The sequence below is a fragment of the Curcuma longa genome, chromosome 1 (genome assembly GCF_044706935.1).
Source record: "Curcuma longa cultivar G26 ecotype Majalengka, Jawa Barat chromosome 1, ITB_CL_G26_1.1, whole genome shotgun sequence".
Classification (NCBI taxonomy): Eukaryota; Viridiplantae; Streptophyta; class Magnoliopsida; order Zingiberales; family Zingiberaceae; genus Curcuma; species Curcuma longa.
The window spans coordinates 21,950,175-21,975,270 of record NC_133861.1 but is presented as its reverse complement, the minus strand read 5'-3'; the positions used below and the strand labels follow the sequence as shown (position 1 = coordinate 21,975,270).

The 25,096-nt window shown below is 39.4% G+C and overlaps 3 protein-coding genes across 4 annotated transcripts; all 3 read right to left on the bottom strand.

The window, feature by feature from the left end:
• Positions 1-418: 418 nt before the first annotated feature.
• LOC141834596 (putative N(6)-adenosine-methyltransferase MT-A70-like) lies at positions 419-10,539 on the bottom strand. The gene is made up of 8 exons (XM_074721916.1): positions 9,344-10,539; positions 6,801-6,899; positions 4,095-4,178; positions 3,655-4,007; positions 2,231-2,447; positions 1,847-1,926; positions 724-1,552; positions 419-643 (listed from the first exon to the last, which is right to left on the bottom strand). Exons 1-7 carry the CDS (start codon positions 10,511-10,513, stop codon positions 1,288-1,290), a joined length of 2,268 nt encoding a protein of 755 aa, XP_074578017.1. The 5' UTR covers positions 10,514-10,539; the 3' UTR covers positions 419-643; positions 724-1,287.
• Positions 10,540-13,261: 2,722 nt separating this feature from the next.
• On the bottom strand, positions 13,262-15,668 carry LOC141840124 (short-chain dehydrogenase TIC 32 B, chloroplastic-like). 2 transcript variants are annotated; one of them, XM_074728036.1, is made up of 9 exons: positions 15,519-15,668; positions 15,254-15,448; positions 14,948-15,179; positions 14,776-14,855; positions 14,542-14,698; positions 14,383-14,464; positions 14,197-14,284; positions 14,063-14,109; positions 13,262-13,988 (listed from the first exon to the last, which is right to left on the bottom strand). In XM_074728036.1, exons 2-9 carry the CDS (start codon positions 15,378-15,380, stop codon positions 13,785-13,787), a joined length of 1,017 nt encoding a protein of 338 aa, XP_074584137.1. In that variant the 5' UTR covers positions 15,381-15,448; positions 15,519-15,668; the 3' UTR covers positions 13,262-13,784. The 2 variants fall into 2 exon arrangements, with proteins under 2 accessions (XP_074584137.1, XP_074584129.1); XM_074728028.1 differs by lacking the exon at positions 15,519-15,668 and having other exon boundaries at positions 15,254-15,490.
• Positions 15,669-18,105: 2,437 nt separating this feature from the next.
• LOC141821388 (putative pectin methyltransferase QUA3) lies at positions 18,106-24,132 on the bottom strand. The gene is made up of 7 exons (XM_074708815.1): positions 23,606-24,132; positions 22,726-22,929; positions 22,438-22,648; positions 22,075-22,336; positions 21,578-21,949; positions 21,162-21,257; positions 18,106-18,584 (listed from the first exon to the last, which is right to left on the bottom strand). The coding sequence occupies exons 1-7, from the start codon at positions 24,047-24,049 to the stop codon at positions 18,362-18,364; spliced, it is 1,812 nt and encodes a 603-aa protein (XP_074564916.1). The 5' UTR covers positions 24,050-24,132; the 3' UTR covers positions 18,106-18,361.
• Between the last annotated feature and the right edge of the window lie 964 nt (positions 24,133-25,096).

Genomic DNA, 25,096 nt, shown 5'->3' with positions numbered 1-25,096 from the left:
TGAAGCGTGAATGGTGGAGGGATATTGAAAAATCTGAGAGGACAACAAGAAAATGTATAATTTTTTTTTGAACTTTTGATAAACTTAAAATCATTAATATCCGATGACTTGTTTGAACTAGATTATTTTTTTGTTTTTCTTCTTTTGCATTGATTAGCTAAATTTCAAAGAATATTGATTGTCTCTCAATGGGTAGGTGAACTCCCACTCTAACATCGGATTAAGGAATATATTAATTGAATTGTTGAGACCGAGGCAGCAATAATTGATTGAGAATACTTCGCAACGCACACGTTGCTAACATTTAAGTAATCAGAGTTAGTGAGCTCCCTTTGACACTTACTTCAAATTTCTTATTTTATTTTATTTTGTAAAAAAAAGGATTCTTAACAAGAAACAACATTTTGCCAAAGGGCACAATTAAAATTAAGGAATATTCAAAAAACACACTACTGCAATTTAAAATTTACCAAACGTTGCATGCGCTTAAGTGGATGCCTGAAATGTCCCTCTCCATGCCAAACTTTGCCTGACTCACTTCCACTCAAACCTCTTTCTCCCGACCAATTCACCCAAAATGTCTCGTTCGGTCTCTACCCCTGCCTTGTGTTGCACTGATCTGCACTTGTGTTGCAAGTTGCTCCTAAACAGAATGGTAAGCAAAAGTCTATGATTGGATTAGAACTATCAAAAGGTTGATGTATTAGCACGGATGTTGCTCACCGAAATACAGCAGATTGGTCGTGCACAATTGACAATACAGCAGATGTTGGGCTAGGGTTTTTCCATGTCACTGGAGACACATTCATGGTCAACCAAAAAAACCTTACGAACTCCAAGCTTTTTACATGGCGCAGTTCAATCTCAGTAATATTGTAGGGATATCAGAGCACAAACTGAATCTTTGCCTAGCAAATTAAACCTCGTGCCACCAAACTAACAGAATGCAAGAATTGTCGAACCTTCCATAAGATAATTTTCTACCATTACAGAAGCTGGAAATTTGCTGTATTCATGCACCACTCGAGCTTCAGGTTTACCTGTATAATCCTAGCGAACTAAATTATACATGGGGATTAGAATGCCGGACCTCTGGTGCACTAATCAGTAAAGGGTAGAGAGACTCTGAGTTTTGTATCATACAGGGTACATGATCCATCCAGAAAGGCCAGAGAAAGTGCTGAAAATCAACCAATGCACTTGTGGTGGACATTTCTTCTGGTAATGCCAGAGACGGCGCAGAAAAACTACTGCAGAGAATCGTTTTATGCTTGCCAAAGAAGGACGTCACACTGCAGCTTCAGTGTCTGACACCATGGGTTTCACTACAGAAGCATAACCTGCAGGGATCACTGCTGGTTCGCTGTAGTGTTCCGCTCCGACAGAAGGTGCCCTCATTTGAGAGACATTTGATTCTGTGTCTGCAGCAGAAGCTGTTCTAGTAGGTGATACTGGTTGTACCTCCACATCCGGATAAGCAGCCTTGAATCTCGCCCGAAGGCCTTCATCCACGAGTCGCGCCCCATTGAGTTGATTTCCTAGCGATAGCCACCTGATTGTTGGAAAGCAACCATTATAACAAATTGAAAGACTCCCACAGGAGACAACAAAAAAAAAAACTGTAAAAGACCAAGATATTTATATAGGGGAACAATATCAGTGTTCCAGATCCAAACTTAGAACAGTTAAATGAATAACCAGGAAATGTGTTAAAAAGATACAAGTGAAAAGAAAAACCCAAACTAGTCAGGAAATATTTAGAATAGAAGAGAAAACCCACATGTGTATTATTAAGCATAAAGAGCACTACAACCAAGTAAACACAATTTAGAATAGAAGAGAATACCCTGCATGTGTATTGTGCATACGAGCAAAGAGCTCCAATTTTCGCGTCCTCGGGCTGATTCTCTCCAGCATAGGGTACATCTGCAATTCAAAGATGCATTAGAAATTTGCATCTTCCATGTAATTAATATAAAAGTATGTCACAAAATTTAAGACAATAGATCACTAAATAATTAGTTCATATTTCCACAATGCATTAATAAGAATTAAGAAAAGAAGGGCAAGGGCAACAGAGTAAACTGAAGAGTTTTTATATAGCTCAATCTTAGATGCATGAGAGTAAACTCGCATATTGATTCAAAAGAAACTGAAGAGAGTTCATCCATAGTCAAATTTTTACATGGTTATTGATAGATAATAGATGCAAAACTACAAAATTTAGTACCTCGTCAGGTTTCCTACTTGTTTCCCGAACTTCAGCAACAATTACATCAGTGTCAATATTCCTGTTGACCTCAGGATTTCCCTTTATTCCAACAAGGCAATGTTCTTTACTATGATTGAGCCAATGGCCTGTTCGTCCAGTTCTTATGATCCGCTGAAGCTGATTGGTCTTCACCCATATGATTTCTTCAACACGCTCATATCCCCAAAGCTCTAGGCTGGTAATAATATTTAACTGAGATGAGCTAACTTAAGATCCTCAAATCATCATAACTTTAGGTTCTAAAACACAATTGTACATCTTGCTACATTGTGATCCAAAAAGGATACTTGAAACCAAATTCATAATCTTATGAGAATTCAGCAAACCAAATCAATTTAATAATAAATCAGAACGTTTCCCAATGCAAAAGAACTGTCACATTCCAGAGCCACTAATACCTAACTACAACTATATGTTTGGTAAGTATCATACAAATTCACAAGAAACTGCATATGAGGAAGGAATAAATGTTTCAATCAAAGCTTATAAAAGATATGTCAAATTAGTACTAAACAAGCTTAAAATGTCAATACGCAAAGTGAGTTTACCCCAAAAATGAGGTCACTATAGCATATACCTTATTGTGTTACTAGTTTGAAAATTGACCATTTACCTTACAACAAGGTAGGAATCCCTGAACAAGTTTGTCCTAATGAAATCCTCTGTTAGTGGTTGCTTCTATAGTACAAGTTAATTGGTTTGACCACTCAGTGTGAACCCTACAAGATCAGGTTGTTGTTACACTGGATTATAGAACTAACCTATGTTAATCTCAAACCCAAGTAGCTAGGTAATTTTTATTTAGTAGACTAGTACAACAGTTCAGACCAAGTTCCAAGAGGCATATATGAAGAAAAGAGTTGGAGGAATTTCAGTTCTACTGTCTCACTGGTTCATAAGAGGAATGAAATTCTTGTATGAGGACAAGTGGGTAATTTGAAGCACTACAGTAAATGGTCTTGTCCACCCTTATATAGTAAGGATCCATTAACGCCAGTTTTGTCATCGACCAATAGGCTATGTCAAGAAGCATTAGGAAGTTTTAGATATTTCAACTTGAAAAGTCCTAATAGAGGATTTAGATGAACATTGAAATACACTCATTATGCAAACTGTCATAAATGTATACCCCAATATAATACACATGCAAGTTCCTCAAACAAAGCAACAAGGAATATATTATCTAAGTGAAATAACATTGGATAGTCAAATATGCTTGTCATGTAGCACAGATAAATAGTGGAAGGCACAAAAGATAAACATAGTAGAGATTGCTATATGCTTGTCATCTGAGTTCATCAAGTTGTGATTGGCTTCAACTATCCCTCTATCAAATTATTGTATCAGAGGACTGTTTGAAAAGAAGGCAAATAATAACTCACCACTCACGCCCAAGTTCCATTGCACGCCCAGTGACCCAAAGAAAAATTAAACCATCAGTTTGCAATACAGGTACATTCAGATTTCTCATTTCATCATCAGCCATTGTACCATAAGGCAATTCCATATGAATATCCCATGGAGGGTCAGCCATAATGACGCCGAATTTTCCCAAAATGTCCATTCTAAATGAACGAATATCACAATTTATCCACTGGGGTTCACCAAGCTCCACTTCTGAACAGTATTCAGCCCTTCGGAGCTTTAATTCCTTCGGAGGTGGAGCATTGGCAGATCCCATTATAATTGGAGCATCTGGTGTTTGGTCAAGTTCATAATGAACATATTTGCAAGTCTGCCATGAAAATTTTTTATAATATAAATGGGGGAAGGGAAAAAAAAAAAGAGAAGCAACTAAGACAGTAAAAAAACAAAAGCTAACCTTTGTATGACGGCACGTATCCAGAAAAGAGCAATCACCTAAATTCGTATCAGTATGTGGAGCAATAATACGCCGGAAATGAACCTGTTTTTTTTTTTTAAAATGAAAACCTTGAGCAAGAAAACAAGCAAACTTAAAAAGGGACCAAAGAGAAAGGAGAGATGAATAGTCCAAGTATCGAAGAATTTAAAAAAAAAAATGCATATACAAGCACAGGGAACATTGCTTTAAAAAAAATTGAAACATAATGCTCTAGGTTCACGATGATCTGAATGTTGAGACTTTTCACAACTGCACATAATATAGAAAAAGGTAAGCTTATATGCCTGCAGTAGTCACTTAATCATTAAACGGTTGAGTATTACCAAGTAGTTGATTATCAGTTGCAGATGTCATTGGTATAAAATTTTATGAAATCTCATATGCAACCAAATATATAAATGCAAACCTTCACCAATTGGACTTCTCATGAGACTGATAAGTGACTATATGTGGACCACATACACCCATACTACCATGTAATTACTCAGATTCACCCATATAAGAAATTAAGCAAACACGCTAATTTTAACTCCCTATTTACTTGGCGAGGAAGTAGGAAAGAAAGAAAAACTAGGGAATATTTGAGGGAAGAAAGATTTTCAAAATGTTGTTTACATGGAAAGAACGTGAAGGAGGAAAGCAAGACAGGAAGATGAAACACTCAATTTTCTTCCAAACACAAGGAAGAAAGTTACTTTCTTCCCCTCCCCTAAATTTACTTAGCTACCTAGAATCTCCGACTTCACTTCATTGTTCACCTCTTGGCCAACCTAACCAAGGGAAAAATGGAATGCCTTTTTTGAGAACAGGAATGTCATGAACAGCATCATCAAGGCTGTTGTAGCATCCGCTGGTTGTTGTAATCATTTACAATCCCCAAAGGTTCACCCTGTCATTGACATGGACAGCAGAAACTTGGTAATTGATACAAAGATAACATTTCTATTTCAACAAATAACAAACTCGTCAAATGATGATCTTTTTGTCACTCCACCATGCAACCTTAGATAAATATGAATATAAAGTTGATATTTGTTAAATGTTTTTAGTCACTTCTTGATCTCCTCAGTTGGTTATTAGGTGATATGTATTGCCCATGTTAAACTTCCAAAAGTTGGAGAATAGGAGAATCTTTTCCATCTTGCTATTTATTGTGACATCATAACATAATTCTAGTGCAGACCTTCAATGAGATGAAGGGAAACAAATGTAGTAGTTGTTAGAAGATTTCCCCATCACCAAATTTCTACATGTTGTCTACCAATAATGAATGTAGAGGAAGTGAATCAGTGTCCCTGCCTTCTTGACCATCTGGTCGACAATATCAATTGCATGCAGTCTATTGCACAGTTTAAAGGAACTGAGTTGGTTCTCTCTCCAGGAGTTCAGAAGTAACTCAAACTTGGCTCTACTCAAACTTGGCTCTGTTATATGCGACCATCTGCATTTCATACATGACACTAATTTCTTGCACAGCACTATTCAAGATGCCATATATGTAGTACATCAAGAGTAAATCCATCAATTTTGTTACGACACAGACTTTCTGTTATAGAAAATAAGAAAGATGAAGCTTCATGTTGGTTCCATCCAGCTACCAAATGAGCATAACTCTATATGTATATCCGGAGCATCCAGCTATATATCCATGGTTGTCAAAATCACACGATTCACAGTTTGAATCAACCAATTAGATTCAATTCACCATCCAAATGATTTGAACTGGTGGGCCGAATCAGAGTTGGATCAGAATCAGACGAATTTGTACCAAATTGTTTTAAACCCAATTCTGTGGAGAGGTGTAATCACAGTAAAAGATATATAGGGTTAGCCCACGCCTCACATCATCCGTCCTGCCTCTTCATGCCAACCTATTCTTTGGCCAGAGTAGGTGTTAGGTATTGCTTTTGTGATTCTGTGAATGTGATATTGGTATTGCAGAGCAGTCAACCTTTTAAATCATAGGATATTCTTACAATTTTTCTAAGGCACCTTTCTTTTACTAATTCATATGTTTAATATCATTCTTACAATTTACACTCAATATGATTCATGACTCACAAAATCAGCAAAATATTTTGACCCAATCCTTGATGCGATAACCTTGTTTATTATTTTTCACCTCATAAAGGTACTCCTCGACAATTTAATATAGGGTTGCATGTAATGCATGAATCTTGATGCTGAATCATAGATAACATGCGCTGGTAGTAGGTTATATTCAATGGGAATGGACTCACTTAAGAGATGGCCTTCTCGACGAAAGTCTTCTTGTCCATCATGGAGGCATCACCTATTCTTGACAGCTTGTTGGCTTAGATTGCATCAAGTAATATTCAAACATTCAGATTAAACCTTCTGGATGTAAAATGACTAATCAATTTCTACCTTGACAGAGGTATAACTAAGTTGCTGACCAAACTCAAACTGATCCTGTTTGTACATACACATATGATAACCATTATATTCCAAAGATGGTTCATGATTGAATATATACCAAAGATAGTAGTTCATGGGTGAACAAGAAATAAGAAGATATACCACTACAAAAATTTCAGTAAAAGTAGCTTTTAAAATTTGCAAATAGAACTCATGGAATTTTAGTGGCATAATAACAGTCACGGATTAGCAAACTGCACCTGTAAAACCTAGACCACCACTAACCTTATCACAAGCAACAAAAGAACCAGATTGGCGTCTGCAATCTTCTTTAGTTAAATTAGAACAGTATTCCTTGAGTTGAGATCCACCTTTCGTCTTGAACTGAGAAATGAATTTTAGACATAAGATTTGGCAGATACAAGGAAAACCATCCAATATTTCATGAGAAAACATTCATCATACTCAAGACAAACAGGTTATGCATTTTCAAGAACTTTACCAACTCACTTAGTATTTTCATTTTTCAAGATAATTGAATCTAAAGATTACAATCTTTGTGAGTTTATGATTAACTATGAAAAGAAATGGCAAAAGACCAAATAGGTTCCCTTTTTTTTTAATCCCACTCAGGGTCCCTGTGACCTTTTTTTCAAAATTTCCCAGATGTGTGCAATGTTTACTCAAAATATATTTAAGAAAAATATAAAGATAAACTTGGAAAATCATTTCAGGGATCCTGGCATAGCTTTGGAAAAGTTGTTGTGTAAATTATCTTCAGGGACCTTTTTGGCTTAGCAAAAAAGAGATGTTTGTACTCAACCCATCAAGCAAAATTCCCTAGGCTATTTACTATCTAGATAACAATATTATTACATATCCAAATTAGAATAAGAGCAACTTTTTATCAAATATCAATACACATCAAGTAAACAATGGAACTCCTCCGAAATATAACACTCCATTAGCCAGATACCAACAGAGGTGGAAATAGTAACTTCATTGTTTAATGGAAATTAAGTTGACAAGCATATATAGAAGACTGATTGAAAGTCTCCTTATATGTGATTACGCTCTTTTTTCAGAAATAAACTTTTTTCCCCCACAATAAAATGAAAATTCATTGCTTATTAGAAATGTTGTTATATTGGTTTTCAGAACTTTAGGTCACTCTTTAAGAACAAATTTGAGAAGCAACACTTTCAAAAATCTGCAACTAAAGAACAAAATGTTAAATCTCTTCCAAGAACCCTCTGATCAATGAAATTTCAACTATTTCCATGTATAGTTGTTGGAAGATGAAAATTGGTGCATAATTTAAAATCCTGCATCAACTCTAAGAGGACAAATATAGGATGACATGACAGTAACCAATGTCATCTTAAATTTTAGTAATTACTGTCATCTTAAACATAGGATGACAGTGCTTTTTTATTTTATATTTCCATTACTTGTCAACTCATAAATTCGGCCATAATAAAAGGAAATACTACTGGGAGAGATGTCTAGGTGTGACAACTTTGACTCAAAATATAATAGCATGGAAGATGAGCTTAAAGCCCTAAGAACTAGAGTGAATACCTAAAATGATTTAAAGAGCACACCATGCAACACTATGCGGTTACTCAACAAGATGGAAAAAGAAACGGATCCTAAGACACTAGGTCACTAATGTAGCATAAACTCATAAGTCTCATCTGTGTACAACATGCAACATGCAACATGCAACATGCAACATGATCATTCCTTAAAGAACAAAGGTCATTTTCCTAAGACCAATAGCAAATGGAGGCCCAAGCATAAGATAGGACATGTTAGCAGACATTTAAACCTAAAGAGCCTAATTTTCATGATCCATTAGATCAAAATGAATTTTTTCAATGGACTAACTGAAATAGAAGACTATGTAGATTGTACCCTTATTGAGGGGGGTATGATAAGCCAATAATGAAATTGTCAGTGCCGTTTAGCTGTATTAGCAAAGTTTTCTACCCTACTATGCCAAGTTAGGAGTGGAAGTCATTGCACAATGAGTTGAAATAAAACAAAAATCAATGGAAAGGTAGATTCCAAAACATTTTGAGAATCCTAGTAAATGAGTTCTTGTAAACACTTGATGTTGATGACTTTATAAGCAAGATTATCAAGATTAAAATAGTTATTTATTCGCTATTGCTCTCAAATATTAATAACAAATTCTTTTTTAAATTGGTATACACATATCCTTACAAAGTAAATAAGTAGCAAAACCGTATTAGGCTAACACAGTACAATACCAAAACAACATCGTGTTGGTTGACGGCTGAAACACCAACCTTGAGATTTTGAACCTTGGTTTTCAGAGCATGAGATTACAATCAACCCATGTATATATAGCCTCCACACATAACTATTATTAATAAGTAAAGGTACGAGATTAAGTCTAGTATTTCCTATTATTTAGAAAAATATCACTAAAAATAGGAAGACAGTCTACAACCTCTTAAACAAGATCTCAGAGAATTCTTCCAGACTAGTCTGACAAATAAAACAAACAACACAGATTAGCAAGTCAACGGAATACTAAACCACTGAAAGAAATTCCATTTACAAAAGATACGATCCAAAAAGCAAATCAAAATCATAGAACCCAAATATAAAAACACAGTTACAGTTCTGAAATTTCAAGAAGAAAAATATTGTTGTTTTCAAAATTTAGAATTTTTTTAATTGTGGTAGTAAAGGCCGTAGGATGTTGAACATCTACATTAAACCAGATGAATTGAAGTTTCATGGAGAATCTTTAGTAATCCAAAGCGAAGTAATAACTTTAGGTGAGCTATTAAAACCTTTGCAGCAACAGCAGTCTCTTTTGCAGTAGGCCGGTGAATCAGATCCAAAAGCTCCTCTCCTGTCTTTGACATCTGCATCTCCTTAAATGTCTTTTTATTTAACAACGTCTCGAGATCCTTTAGATCATCTTCCTCTGTCGTTTGCTTTGGCATTCCAGAAATAGGTGCACCAGGCGAGTTGTCAGGTCCCATGATGGGCCTATGGAGTGGAGAAAGTCCCATCATCCTTGGCATCCCCATCATCCCCATAACTCTAGGCCCGCCCCCCCTCGGACCAACTAAGGGCGGGGCGCCGCCACGAAACATATGCGGCATGCCGGCGAGATGAGAATCAGGAGGCCCCATCCACATATCGGGTGACGGACTTGGCATCATAATAGGAGCATTGTCGGCTCCGGTCACTGCCGGCCCCTGACCGTGAGTATTCCCCCTGCTTGAGCTGGGTTCCGCCGATGACAAATGAGATGGTGGCTGCTGACCATGAGAAGAGCTCTCGGGAAGTTCCTTAAGAAGCTTGTTCCGATCGATTCCCCAAATCATCAGCATGGATTTACCGTTCACGGTGAGCTCTTCCAACTGGACTCCCCCACTCTCCTCAGAGATTCGCCGGAGCGCCATCTCGACGGCAGAGATTGGCCCAAGATCCCCACCAAGATCAGTCAAAGCAGTCTTCTCGGCAGGGGTGGCGGAAGACTGGTCGTTCTCCAGCCGCCGAAGCAATGCTGCGGAGTCAATCTCAGTGAACGGGACGAGCTCCAGGAGACATACTGCAACAACGGTGCGGACGATGGAGAGGCGGTCGCTGCCATTGGCAGAGCCGCCTTCGGCGCCGGGAGAAAGCGGTGCCGCCTCGGGGCGAGTGCGAGGCAGGGGGTGGGCATCTGGAAGGGGGCGGCGGCGGGGCGTGAGGGGCTGGTGGTGGTCTGCAGTGGATTTGGGGCTAGGGTTTGGGGTGGGCGAGAAGGGTCGGCTGTTGAAGGCGGAGATGATGCGGAGGGAGGCATCTATGGAGGATACAAGGTCGGGAACGATGGTCTGAAGGGAGGAGACGAGGTCGAGCTGCGACTGGCGGCGGGAGGCGACGACGTCTTCCATTTGCTGTCGCAATCGCTTAACGGATTCGATGTCGTCGCCTCCATCATCGCCGGCATGGGTTTGCGGCTCCATGTTTCGCTTTCAAGATGGAAACGAGCAAATGGAGGAGGCGACTAAGGGCGTCGGCAAAGTTGCCGCATCCCTTCGAGACACGAACGAACGCACCCGTACGACGACACTCCTAATCTTAACAGTTTGCCAATTTCAACGCATATTAATAATCAATTCATAAATATACAGACTATACACTCAACACATTTTACCGCCTTTAGGTAGATCTGCTAAGGTCCAAAGTTACTTAATATACCTCAATTGTATTTTAGATTTCGTGGCTTTGAGTCACCTCTTTCTAGTATATATATATAATTTTTTTATAATTCAGATATTCAATTCACTAACCATCAACATAAATCGGAAAGCACAAATAGATTCTAACAAACAATCCAACATCACAAGTTGTTCAAACTCTTCAAATGCAATGTATTCTTAGGTGATATTTGAATCCTTATTATTTTGGGAGCCTCTCATCTCTTACCATTACATCATAGTCTTAAGAGCCAATATATGATATCTTGTCCTTGTGGATTGTAGACTCATCACATTCTATCAATCAGAGTCAATCCTTGTTGTATAAGGGTTCTGGGTGAAATTATAATTTTTGACCTCTGACACAGTAGCATATTTAATTTTTAGAGCTTAATAAATTATGATTTTCAATCAATAAGAGTTCTAAAATAAAGAAATTTTATACGAAACAATACTCTCCAAGCAACTAGAGTTCCAAGATAAAAAAGAATAATTTCTCTTATTTAAAATGATAATGACACTCTAAGTAATATTTAGAACATATAAAAAAGAACAAAAAAAAGTCAGAATTTTTTGAATTGCCACTGTAAATTTCATTGAAATACTCTTTTTCTTCTTCGTAGTGAAGAAGCTCCAAACTGGATGAAGGTCGTCATCGAACATCGAATTTTTTTTATAACCGCTCATAATAAGCAATAAGCAAAGAATAATAAAACTCAATATGGAATGACACTTTCATGGTGTGTGGAACTATAGAAGAGATTGTGACCTGCAGGGACGGATCCAGAAATTAGAAGTAGACTGTGCTGAATTTAAATATGGGAAGGATGAATTAAACATTAAAATACAATAAAAAAAATCTATTAATTTTTCTTTGATACCAAATGATAGATTATAAATATCTATGTAATTTTTTTAAAATTATATTAGAGCCCAAAATAGCCCAACCTTATATAAATTTTTAAAAATTAGATCAAAACTCAAAATAATTTATATTAAGTAATAATACAATGAAAGAGTCTCGAACAGGCGACCTCAGGAATAACTCATTGAGCGCTAGCCAACTGCGCCACTACCCTGTACACAAATATTTAAAATAGATTAATGATAAATTAATTCATAGGGCTGGGCTACAGCCCAGGATAGTCCCTACTTAGATCCGTCTCTGGTGACCTGTGAGGGCAGTTTGCGACAGAGATCCACAACTCGTGGAATGAATAGAAAAAGGATCTGGTGATGAGATCCACAACTTGTCGAGATCTGGTGCTTGTACTTGACGGAATGAACAGAAAAATGATCGGCAATTAGGGGTTAAAAATTAGTTGACCGCTAATCTTTTTTAGATGGGCAAATGGGCAAAGAATTACAGAATTGACCGCTCAATTTTTTTTGAATTCGATCAAAGAATTTTTAATATATATTCTTTGAGAGACAATAATTAAAAGCTAGAATATAAAATTTAACTCAAAAATTAATGCCCTACTAATTTGTGGACCTAGGTAGTTGCCCTGGTTGCCCTGGCCCAGGGCCAGCCCTGCTATCAAGGGCAAGCTCCAATTTGTTTCAAAGAACGTGAGAGAGTAGCAAACTCTTTTTGCTTTTGTAAGTTGTAAATGTAATATTCATTGGTTTCCCTTGGGTATCTCATGAATAGATACATTCATCTTGCACATAACCTTCACATAATCAATTCAAAGGAAGAAAAGGTGTGATTTCGTTCATTTTCATATCTCATATGATGTTTGCAGTTTGTTCAATATACATTTAATGGAACCATGTTTGGAACAAGGTCACAATATCAAGTGCATTTTCTCAAAAAATAGATATTTGTAGGCCAACACAACTTGTCATTGATTAGACCATGTCTGATTTCTCCTTTTGGATGTTCAAGTGATCTATAAACTCACTAGATAAATATTCTCCACTATAATTCATTGTACCTTAGTTATCCATTTTTTTTTATACTGAATAAAGCTTTAAATTTAATATTTAAGAAGATATATAAATAACCAAAACATTATTTATCATCAATAATTAAAGGTTATGAGAAAATTTCACATGCTTATGCGAACATACTGATCAAATACATCAAAACTTATATATCTATAACCCTCTTTTAATTTCCACTCTAATATAAAAGGAGACTTTATTATGTTTCCAAGTAAATAAGATTCACAAAGCGGCAAGGTGCTCATGTAGTCTCCCAAGCGTGAAGCGCCCATGATCTTCAAGCGTCAATAAGAAGGAAACAGACAAGGCATCATGTTTCAAGACAAGAAAGACAATGGCAATGCCTTTTGCCCTTTAAGAATATGAAGAAGTGTCTGTTTCCTTCTTATATATTGACGTAGTGCTGTCTAGACATGCAGCAGTCCTTTTGATGGCCACAAAAGCTTCCAGCAGCTTTCAAGATATGCTCCCATGATACATAGAAAGTGAGCAGCAAGTGTGTGCTAGACTTCTCCTTCATCTCTTTTGTAGTAATGTTCATCCTAAGAACTTATATAAGGAAAGTAAACGGGGGATTCAAATCTCATTCTGTTATTGTAAATCTATCAGAGTACCAACTCGACTGAGATAAGTGTCCCTCATGGTTAGATGAAAGGAGGGAAGGGATAGTAGTAAAAAATAATTTCATCGACAAGGGAGAGAGAGAAGAATCCTGTGAATCCGCTGCAGACTGCCGTGTTTGCATGAGAAAAAAAAAAATTAAGAAGACAAGATAAAACCCTATATTATATATCATCTGGTGGGTTAGAACAGATCCAAGCTTCCACATTTTACTTCTAGCTAGATTAACGAAGCAGATGAAGTATTAACTAGATCTATCAAAAATGGCATCGCAGTACGGTCGCTTGCGATTAATACACCAACTTGCTGCTGCTACTGCTGCACTGGTAACTTCCTTCCGTTTCCTACGCCTTCGCCCGTCCTCTCACATCACATTTACACGGAGCTGCTACCTTTGTACTGCACTTCACTATCCTTCTCTTTTGCAGGTCACATTAACGCCATCGCTCCTCCGTCCCCCGTCAGGTCACATCTCCGATTCCTCCGGAGGAGGCAACGCCTCCAGTCGGAACCGAGCCGTCATGACCTCAGACGCGAGCCACATCCGCGCGGCCTCTTCCCGACTGCACGCCAACGCCGACGGTGAGGCCTCGTTGCAGTCCGCGTAGTACTTCCCCGATACGCCCTCCAGATCGGGGTGCGCCGCCACGTAGCAGGTCGTCGCTGCCGCCTGCCGGAGCAACAACACTCCTTATTCTTTAATCTCAGTCTGCTGCAATTAACATTCGTGAACGGGCGACTCACCTGGGGGATGGTTTTGAGCAGCTTTGACACGAGGAAAAAGGCCAAATCTGCGCCATGATATTGCAGTGCACGTCAAAGAATTTAGATAAATCAAACTTATCGATCACGGGGAAGACAAGAAGAGGAGCTGACACCTGTGACGAGGCCTTCCCGGTCGCGTGTGAGGCGGGTGCGTACGATGCCGGGGTGGACGCAGTTGGCCGTCACATTCGCTTCCATTTGCTGAGACAGAGAGAGAGGAATCAGAAGAAAGGGCATGCATGTGACGTGATGATGAAAGGAGGGTGGTAATCAACGGCGGAGCCGCGGAGGTCTCAAACCTGGAGTTGCTGGGTCAACTCCATCGTGTGGAGGACGTTTGAGAGCTTGGAGAGTGCGTAGACGCGCGTGCCATCGTACGGTCTGAAGAGGAACAACAAGATCATGCATATATACATTCATTGTTATTAATATTAACAAAAGAAATTAAATGGTTTTACACTTTCTCGCCGGTGATGAGATCGAGATAATGGAGGGAGTCGCCGGAGAACCAGGTGTGGATGGCGGAGGTGACGTTGACGATGCGGCCTTGGATCCCCGTCTCCCTCGCCGTTTCCGCCATCTTATTCATCAGCGACTTGGTGAGCAAGAAATGGCCTGAAACAATCAAGATTCCAAAAAATTAATATGATGCCGATCAATTAATGTAAGCTGGAGGGATGGGTTTCTTCGACCTAAATAGTTGGTGGCGAAGGTCATCTCGACGCCGTCCTCGGAGACGGCGTAGTCGTGGGAGAACTTGCCGGCGTTGTTTCTGTTAGGCACAGAGCCACGGTTTGAAAGCGAGTAACGGGACAGAGCATAGGAATTTATCATGAAGAAAGATCGAGGGAAGGCAAGGCGTACATGAGAAGATTGAGGGGAAGGCGCAGAGCGAGGAAGCGCGAGACGAAGCATCGTACAGAGGCGAAGGAGCTGAGATCGAGCGGGAGCACGACGATCTCGGCGCCGGGAAACTCCGCTGCGATCCGCGTCTTCGTCTCCTCCGCCGCCTTCAGATTCCTGGCCGGCAGCACCAGCCTCGCCCCCCGCATCGCCAGCACCCGAGCCGTCTCCGCCCCAATCCCCGACGTCGCCCCTGCGCCCCGACGGTGAGAAACCACCCAAATCGAAATCAAATAACCGAGGCCTTGAGATTACTAAACGACTCACCGGTGACGATCGCGGTGATCGAGCGGAGGCGGGCTGCGGCGGCGGCGGTGACCTCCTCGCCGGTGGACTTGGAGCCGAAGCCGCTCGCGCCGGCGGATCCGATCAGGTATTTCACCGTCTCCAGCATTATTACTTGCTTAATATTCGACTCGATCCTCCTCCGATGATCCCCTAGTTCAACTTCACAAACAAAACCTGGAATCAAATTGAACACACACAGAGAGAGAGAGAGAGAGAGGATGGTTATGGGAAGCAACTGCTCCACCTTCTTCTTCGAATCACGGACGAAGGGGAAAGGCGCAGGCGCCGCGCCACTTTTATAGCCTGAAAAGAGGAGCAGCGCAGAGCAGCGCGCTCCCAGTTCCTATCTCGCAGCGAAAGCGACGTGGAGGGCCATAAAAGGAGGGGAGTGTAATTGGGGGAGGCCTTTTCCCCCAACTTTTTTTCTTTAAGGAAGGCACAATTAAAGAACGGAGCGCTATAAATGGTGCGGAGTGAAGGCGAAGGTCTCCCTGTGGCGTCGACACGGATATCGGGACTGGCGGGGCCCCCCAGCTCTGGCACTGCGGCACGAGTGCGAAGCGAAGTGGAGGCGGTTCGTGCCCCTCCCTCAGCGCTGCACTCTCCAGCCGAGACGTGTGAGAGCCCCCTCGCTCAGCCGTAGGAGGAGCATCTTTTCCTACGTATAACAGAATACGTCGATTAGTGAGTGGGCTCCACAGGGATGCCCCACCCCATGTTTGTCATTTCATGGGGATCCCCTGCTTAATCCTGCCAATAATGGCGTAAGCCTCGCTCTTAAACCTAACTTATTTTACCATTTCTTTTGGCAAAAAGATCGAACCGAATCCACGAGCTCGGCGTTTAGTAAATGGCCAAAGGTGGGGTGCGATCGGAGCGATATGGTCGTGGTGGGAAATGATTGCTCGACCCCATTTTGTTGTATTGAGCCCCAAAGCCACAACTGAATTCGTCCACATGGCACTTTGGTTGATCAATCATTGCCCACTACTACACGCTAACGCTGCATTTGCTGAGTCCGTTCAAATTTGTAGTCAGTAGATGTGGGACCAATTGCTATCGTGCCCGCTGACCGACGAAGAGAGAGTTTATTTATATTTATTTAATATGCATAAATTTAATTAATTCATTAAAATTTAATTTTTCAAAGGTGCGATGATGTTTTAGGTTTTAAGAATCTCTACTCATCTTGTAGCAAGTTTGGAAGTTTTGGATCTTAGATATGAAAATATCGTAGGAACTTCTCGATTGAGTGCTATCTTTCTAGAAATTGATTTGGTTAGATCCGATCTCGTCTTAACTTTGACTTCTAGCTCAATTTGACCGTCAATTTTCAATTGTCTAACATCAAAAGAGGGGAAAATGTATATAAATTAAGGAAACTATTTGAATAACATTAAATTTCAGGAGATTAAATAATGGAGTCTCTGTAATTAACTAAACGCGAGGAACATGTTGCTGAATTTCTTATTACTGCGATTTAAAAAGAAAACATTGCTCTCCAATTAGTGGAGAATCTTACATCTTGCCACAGCACAGCACAAAGAAGTCACCCCAAATGGTTATAAATTCACTAACTTCGATTAAAGGACGTCATTAGGCACCAAAACAAATTAAGATCTAAAGGGAAATACCTGCCTTTAGGCATCTTCTGCTTAGTTTATTCATTAGTTGATTGACTAATTATTATTCAGTGCAGAATGCATGCACCTAAAGAGTTGGACATATTCCACTAATTCATCCATTTTTTTAATGCATAATCTGTCTTTCCTTCTTTCACGAATCACTAAACACATAATTAACTTTTTAATGACAGCAGCCAGTGCATCCTCAATATTGGTTCTCTCCATGTCTCATGGAATAGTTAATGATTTCCACCTTGTGTGAGTCTTATTTTAAAAAAAATATTGATCTCTAGCTTTGTCTCTAGATTTGTGGATATTTTCATCTCCACCATTCACATTGAAAGTGATCGATCTGTCCAACCCTTGTGAACTAATTTAAGCTACTTGTTGTGGACTTATACAGGAAAGTTAGTCTTCCAGAGCAAGCTCAAGTGATAGGTCAACACAAAGAAAGACAAAGTGTCAGTGTGGAAGAAGAGGGTGGCATGGTTGTCGTGGGAAGTGGAAGAAGGGGACAATAATGTCTTCATTGGAAGAAGAGTGGAGGGTGAGGTCATCACTACTTGGGGGTAAAGAAGAAGAAAGTGGTAATTCTATAATAAAAAAATTTATTATTTTTTAATTATAGTATATTAAATTATCCATAACTACTCGATTACTGAATACTTAATCTAGCTCATAACACATAAACAAGTGCCTAAAGATACCCAATTATTAAGATCTCATTGTGTGGAAGGAACCCTATCTTAAGAAGGAATTGTTGATGCGAGAATCAATTGAAATTCATGCAAGAACAAATATTAGTTATTTTTCATAGGAATTAGTAAGTTAATTTAAATTGTAAAAGCATCATATTGATAGATGATCTTAGGCTTAATTTGACTCCCTCCCCACAAACTAGCTAAGGATGTCCTTAACATCTGACCTAGGAAATTGGTGCATGGGACACAGGGGATGCCAATGTTCATCCAAGATTCATGACAATCTTGCGTTAAGCTTAATGACAATTACTTAAAATAGTTTTAAAAAAACCTTATGAATCAACCATAATTATCAAACCCCGAATGTAACTAGTTCGATTCAACTAAAAAACCAACCCAAGAACCTCAATAACAGACAACTCCTAGGTTTGCAGTGAACTCTCCCCAAAAACCTTTTAGATTTTCATCAGCCAAAATACACAATAAATTTACTCAAAATGTGCAATGGATATATATTAATTCAGAGTACCTCAGTATGATATGTAACAACACGAATCATGTTCTAAATGGAAAAGACAAATAGACTCCTATTTCTAATGTCTTATCAAAGAATGTTCAAAATTCAGAGCTTTAGGAGTGTTAACTGTGCGTATGCTATGCATATAAATAATTTGATGGCATTTCTAACAGCTAGCTATGGAGAATTGTGTCCTTGATGCCTAAGGTAAATGAATGAAAAACGAACTGATGAATTTACAATGTCACTGGGAGTTTGCAACTAATTTCCAAAATGTTTTTGTAGCAACAAGAATTTTCTCACTGCCATCAGATCCAGGTTCGCTATCATGCACTTGGGCAGTCCACCGGATGGCACGAGCTATCCGTGTAACCTTGTTAATGACTTCTACTGAGTCTCGCACCACGACAATTCCTTCCGGGCGTAATATGCGATCCATCTCCACCAACAAATCAACCAAGCTACACCTGCCATGGACAGAGAGTTTAAAAACAGATTAGTGTAGTTGGTTACGGTAGCCTGCATTTGAGAAAATGAATCATAGATCGATTTATGTTCTTTGTATAGATTTGCAAGGGAATTAAAAAAAAAATCATATATAATTTACTCATCAGGGAAATCAAAATGGGCACAAGAACTACAAAAGCCAACTTATGCCATTAAAATAGCATATTGTAAATGTAAAACATATAAAATCAACTCTGACCTATTCTTCAGTTTTATGTTGACATTAATAACATGACAACAACAGAAGATATATAATACTTGTTGAAATAATCATGCAAATCATTCAATTAACAGGTCACCATAGTTTTATGCAAGAAAAGGAAAAATATTTATAGAAATGGAATGCCAAAGGATCATTGCTTTATGTGTTTTCAGTTTGTTGAAGTGCAGACGTCCACAGAATAGAAACTGCTGTTAAAGCTATTAGGTTATGATGGTAGGTTGGGCTAGCCTTGTTGGATTTCTCCATGACAAACTTCTCTCCTATCTGTTCTACAATGAGTGATGAAGCTTGCTACTCATTCCATCTTCATCTACATCCCAGTGGTGCAGAGATGCCTAAAAAGCACCGAAAGAGAAGGCTTTGTAATTGAAAAATCAGACTTTACTCCCCCGCATGTTATGTTTAGGTGGATTTTGCAAATACCATGTGATGTCTTGTATAAATACGACAACACAGTAGAATATTCTCTTTCTCCAAACCTAACTTGTTATCAAAGGCTACCCATCTATGTTTTATCCCTCTTGTCCAGCACTGCTGTTGTCCTCATCGCAGACTGTTGCAGTGCATGCTTCAAACTTGGGCCTCCTCAGCTACTTGTGTCTTCTTCCTTGTTAACACAAAGCTACTTCTCAAACAGGCTTCCAACTTCGCGCATACATCTTACGCATGCAAATTTCCTCCCAAACCCAGGCCACTTTGGCAGGGATCAAACTATAAGCAAGTTTTGCAAGTCAGTTCGTCACCATCTTGATATGGAATACAGGTCGCCTCCACTGTTGGCCTGCTCCATTGGCTAGCTTAGCCATCTATTCACCTTGAATATTAGCCGACTTGTCTAGTGTCTGTCTGTGCCAAAAACTGATACACAAGCAGAATGTCTGATTTGTTCTCTCACAAAGCCAAAATCTTTCACCTATTTCTTTCAGTTCAACTGTTCATTTCCAAGATTTCATAAGATTATTGCCGCAGCATATTCTTCTTCTAGATCCATAGACTCCATTTCTACAGTTTTCTGCAAAGACTTCCACTGTACTGCAGGAGATTCCTACAGGTTCTTCTCCAGGTTTGGAGACTCCCTGATCTTCTTCCTGCTCTTCTTCTATTCTGAGAAGAAATGAGAAGCAAGAGATTTTGCTTTCCTCCCTAATTTTACAGAAAAAAGAGTAGCACTTCAACAATTTGAGAGGCAAGATTTCTTTGTCACTGTGGATTTCTTCATTGAGTTTATCTTGCGATCCTCTTCATCTGCATATATCCTATCCAAAAACCTAGGAATGCATGGAGCATTCAACTTCTGCTCAGCAGCCCTCCAATAAATTCTCATCAAAGAGCAACGGTTCTTCCTTTGATTTCTTTGTGGTGATCTGCTCATTTCTTCACTCGAATTCTGTTTAAGAAGCCATTTTATTCCTCATCGCATCCCAATTCTTGCCACCATAAGTTGTAGGAAAACAGTCAGCAAGATACACTAGTCGATCCTATACTAGCCCAACTATACCAACAGAAAAAAATTAAGGAAGCCACTAATAAGAGAGAAAGGGAACCATAAAAGAATCCACCTTCCAAGGAGTGACACTAAATTCACCTTACTAAAGAAGATATAAAGAGTAACGTATCTTCCATAATGACTTTCTCATGAAGTAGCTTTGCCACTCTATCCAAGGGATTACTCCACTTATCTTGTTCACTCTATGATCAAATAGATCGAAGAATCAAGTACTCCAAAATGTCAAGAAATCGCATTAGCTTTTGCATCATTCTCCTTTTGCTTAAAAAAGTCAAATCAACTTTGTATTCTCATTTTCCCTAAAATAAGGCACATTGCGGTAGTTACACCACCATATTCACCTATAAGTTCAATCTTGAACCCAATTTTATTGATTCTTCAAAGGCCTTTATAAATTAGTCCATATGCTCAAAGTTTGAGTTTAACATAATGAACTTGAGGAAAGGATACTTTTCGAAGATGAATCCAAACTAGCTTTCCTTTTCTAAAAATAGTAGTCATGTGGTGATTGTTGAAAAAACTCTATATTTTTCATTATATTTTTCATTTTGCATGAATGATGCACTCACAAACTTATCTAATTTCTTGATGTTGTTTATTTGTTCTTCGACATAACCACTAAAATTTTGAGTGGTAAGAAGACTTAAATCAAGAGGACCAATTGAATTGTGACCAAACACCACTTCTAAGGTACCAATTGTTTGGCTTACAAACACCACTTTCATAAGATAAGTATTTTGGTGGCTCTCATAATTTTTGTCCATCAATTAAACAATAAAACTGAACGATTAGATAACAACCACATACCTGCCCTTGGTCGAAGTTTCATCTTCTATCAAAGAGTTCATTCCCACCACATGAATAAGATCATAGGTTCTTGGGTAAGTTGAGAAAGCCTCACACCTATTATAACAAATAAAACATTGTTATTTGCCCTAATCTATGAATTGTTGTCATAGTACAGAAGAGGATATGCAAGGGAAAAAAATAAATTACAAAAATCTAGGAGTGGTGCAGATTCTTGATCAAAAACTCGAAAAAGCACCACTCTTCTCCTCCAACCTCACTAATCCATTTAAGACAAGTATTGAGACAAACTCATATGGAGCCAAATGGGCAAAAGCATGTTATCATAGGACGATTATACCAATAATTAGATTTAAACAATGTCTATTAGAGAATCCATGACAAGCATGATAATACTCAGAGAGCTTGAAGCTTACCAATCATGATATACGCCAATAAGTCCTCTGTCATAAATAATATTAAGAGTTAATTGCTTATGAGCGGGTATGACATTCATGACCCAGACTGGGTCAGAGCTTAGTGCGGCTGCAAAACCTCCAATAAAAGCATTCATGTCCATAACATTGCGTATATGTGAATTCCCAATTTTCAAACCAAGTGTGTTCTTATAGTATGCAACTCGTTTAGCCCAGTTTTGTGTGTCAGCCTTGAATGCATCAAAAGCAATTTTTGTCAGTGAGATCCTTGAAGGAGGTTTTAACAGCCTCTCTGGCCATTTAGGAAGAGAACTGATAGATATGTCTTTAGAGAGGGGGACCGTACTCACACACTTCCTCAATTTGAAATACCTATAAAAAGAGCTTAACTGTCAACAAGTAATATTCAATTGTTAATGAGAAGTGATCAAAAGCAGATATCTACTCGCATATAGTTTTACTACAATTAAGAAAGAACTATTTTTTATGGAGTTTACCATGCTTCATTTGGGTCATCTGTGTCACTGCATTTATCGAGCCTAAAATTGTGCGAGTTAGGAAGACAAGAGTCACCAGAGGATTTCTTCCAGATAGCAGTATTACCATCTACAACAATAAGCTTGTAACATAAAGCATCAGCCATAGCTTGGAGATCGGCCCACTCTTCTTCCATCTTATTCCATTTAACAGGTGGACCAGATATGACAAGATAACCTTCTGGTCGAAGCAAACGATCCACTTCAATGAGATAAGTTCCATCTGTATCCCATTGATGGAATTAAATAAGATGAAGATTAAAGATCACCATAATGTGGATCCAAAAAATTTCATGAACAGAGACAAACACAAAGAAAGCTCACTATAGGCTGTAAAGGGAATCAAACATCGAGAACAATGAACAAAATCAAATGAATATGCAGGAAATGGAAGCCTCCGAGTGCCAAGCATAGCAACAAATGCAGGTATTCCCCTTTCTAATGCAAACTGTATCTGAGACTTGTGTGAATCCCTTGGAGCAAATGAAAGTGTCATGATATTTTCCTTGAGCAGGAAACCCCCAAAGCTAGCAACCTTTAATGAGTGTCATATATTTCAGAACAAATTACCAAAAAGAAGATTCATAACTTTAAGAGTGATGAAATTCTTACCCCACATCCCATGTCTAGAGCTGTCCTTATATGGCCATCGTTTAGGGAGATAAATTGTCCGAGCTTAGCAATATACTGCACAGCCCCATCTGGGAACATAGTACCACCACCTGGAAAAATGAAGTATGGACCCTCCTCTCTCATCCATCCCTGATGACCTTTCCTCTCTGAGATTTTATTGTATGGCATGTTATCATGCCATATCTGTATGGAATAGTAGAAAGATAAAATTTATTCATCCTGAACAAACATATTTATGATACAGAACTAAACTACTTATCCACTAACTAATAATAATTTGAGTTCAATTATGATTCCTTACCTTCATTAGCAACTAGAACAAATAATACCATAAACCATGGCAACAATTAGATTTGTTTGAAGACTATTATTTTAATAGGTCACTATTTGGAAGATAAATACTACAAACAGAGAGACAATAGGTGTAGCATTGACAAACAGGGCCAAAGAAAAAATGAAAGCCGTTTTAGATGGAATTGGAGGATGAGGCATTAAGAAAGAACAGGAAAAAGAAGAAAAAAATGACTTAGTTCCCTTCGATAGGGTACTCTTCTCCCCCTGTAAATGTTTCTTTCGTTCACTTGGTGGATGAATAGGAGGCCAAGGGAAGAAGAGGAAAATGAACAAAAGCAGTAAAATACTGTGAATTATTTGTCCTATCAAGAATATTCTTCTAAAGATTATCAAATAAAAATGGAATATATATATGCAATCGTTTCAAGAAAATTAGCATTGCTACATTGGAAGTAAACTCTCAATAGATATCGTGATTTTCCAGATCAAGAAATCAATACATGAATGAATTCTAAACACGAGAAGGCAACAAAATGAAGAAAACAAAAGCAATTGGATCATATACCTTGTGAAGGCTCTCGGGCCAGGGGATCGGAACTCGATACCCTTTTGGTGGAGGAACGAGGCAAAGAGGCATCTCCTCTAGCAGAGGGCAATGCCGCTCGCGGTAGAAGTTCATCTCCCTGCTGAGTTGGCTGCTGCGGCGGGGGTCCTCGCACGGCATATTATCGACCTCCTTGGCCGGGCAAGCGTCGAGCACAACCGCGGAGGAGGAGGACACCGCAGATGCGGAATCGAAGATGGAGAGAATTCGTTCGCGCTGGCGAGGGTCGACGGTGGAGGGGGCAATGACGCGCTGGCTGGAGGTGTCGAGGGCGGTATAGATGAGCACGATGAAGACAAGAACAGAGGCGAGGAAGACGGCGGAGACGATGTCGAAGAAGGAACAGTTCGACCCCGTTCCCGCCGCCAGCCCCCGTCGCCCCGGTGGGAGGTTGGCATGACCCATCGCCGTGCCAGGAGGGATGCGATTCGTCGATCTAACAGGAACGGGAGAGGAGCAAAACCGACAAGCTGCGGAGAAAGAGATCTGTCGACGCTCACACACCGACTGAAATGAGCATGCCATACACATGCCTAAGAATCATTTTATGTCGGATAAAAATCAAATTACACCATAATTATCAGAATTATTAAAGGGCGCCCTTACTTTAAAAAATTAAAATAATATTTTAATATATATTTTATTTTTAAATTATTAATTATTATTATTTCAACGATGGTTGTTCCGATTAAATATCGCGAATGATCAAACCACCTGTCAATAAACCATCCGACGTGGATGATCTTCAAGTTGAGCTAAGGGGTGGATCCCGATCCGAACCTGAAGCACACTTCAAAGAAGAAGTTAGATTAGTGCCAAGGGAGTTCCAACAGACCACTCCGATACTCAAGTTAGGGTTTAGGTGAAAATGATGTAAAACCAGAGAGAAAGTAATAAAAGCAAAGTTTTAGAAATCGAACGTCTAACATAGTGATGGGAGGGTCATTTTATAACCTGCACTGGGTCCCTCCACGTCGGGTGGGGTGACGTCTTCCTAACTGTTTGCAGCCATTTGCCGAGAAAGGAAATTCCTTCGAATCATCCTTCCCTTTTGGCTGTATGTGCAGAAAAAAAAAAGGAAAATTGGAGGGAACCAGATCTGACAATTTTACATTCCTCGTGGTTTTATGCGCGGGAGGGGGTATCGGAGGAGACTGCGCCTGACCACCTGGTACGCCCTTTGTCCTGATGTGCAGAAACAAGAATATCAGAGGGGACCGAACCTGCGACTGCCACGAGTGTCCTCCTGCTGGTACATTCTCACATGGATGTCTGCACGTAGGAACATTCTCTTTTGAGGAGTTGTGTGACGTGGTGGTGCGCATGAAAGGCCTGAAATGGGAACCTCAGAAGAGGTGGTGTGGGGTGGAGTGGTTGAGAAGAGGTGTCTGAGATGGTCGAGACGAGGTCAGGTCGACGAGATTGGCCGAGACGAAGGTTGGTCGAGACGAG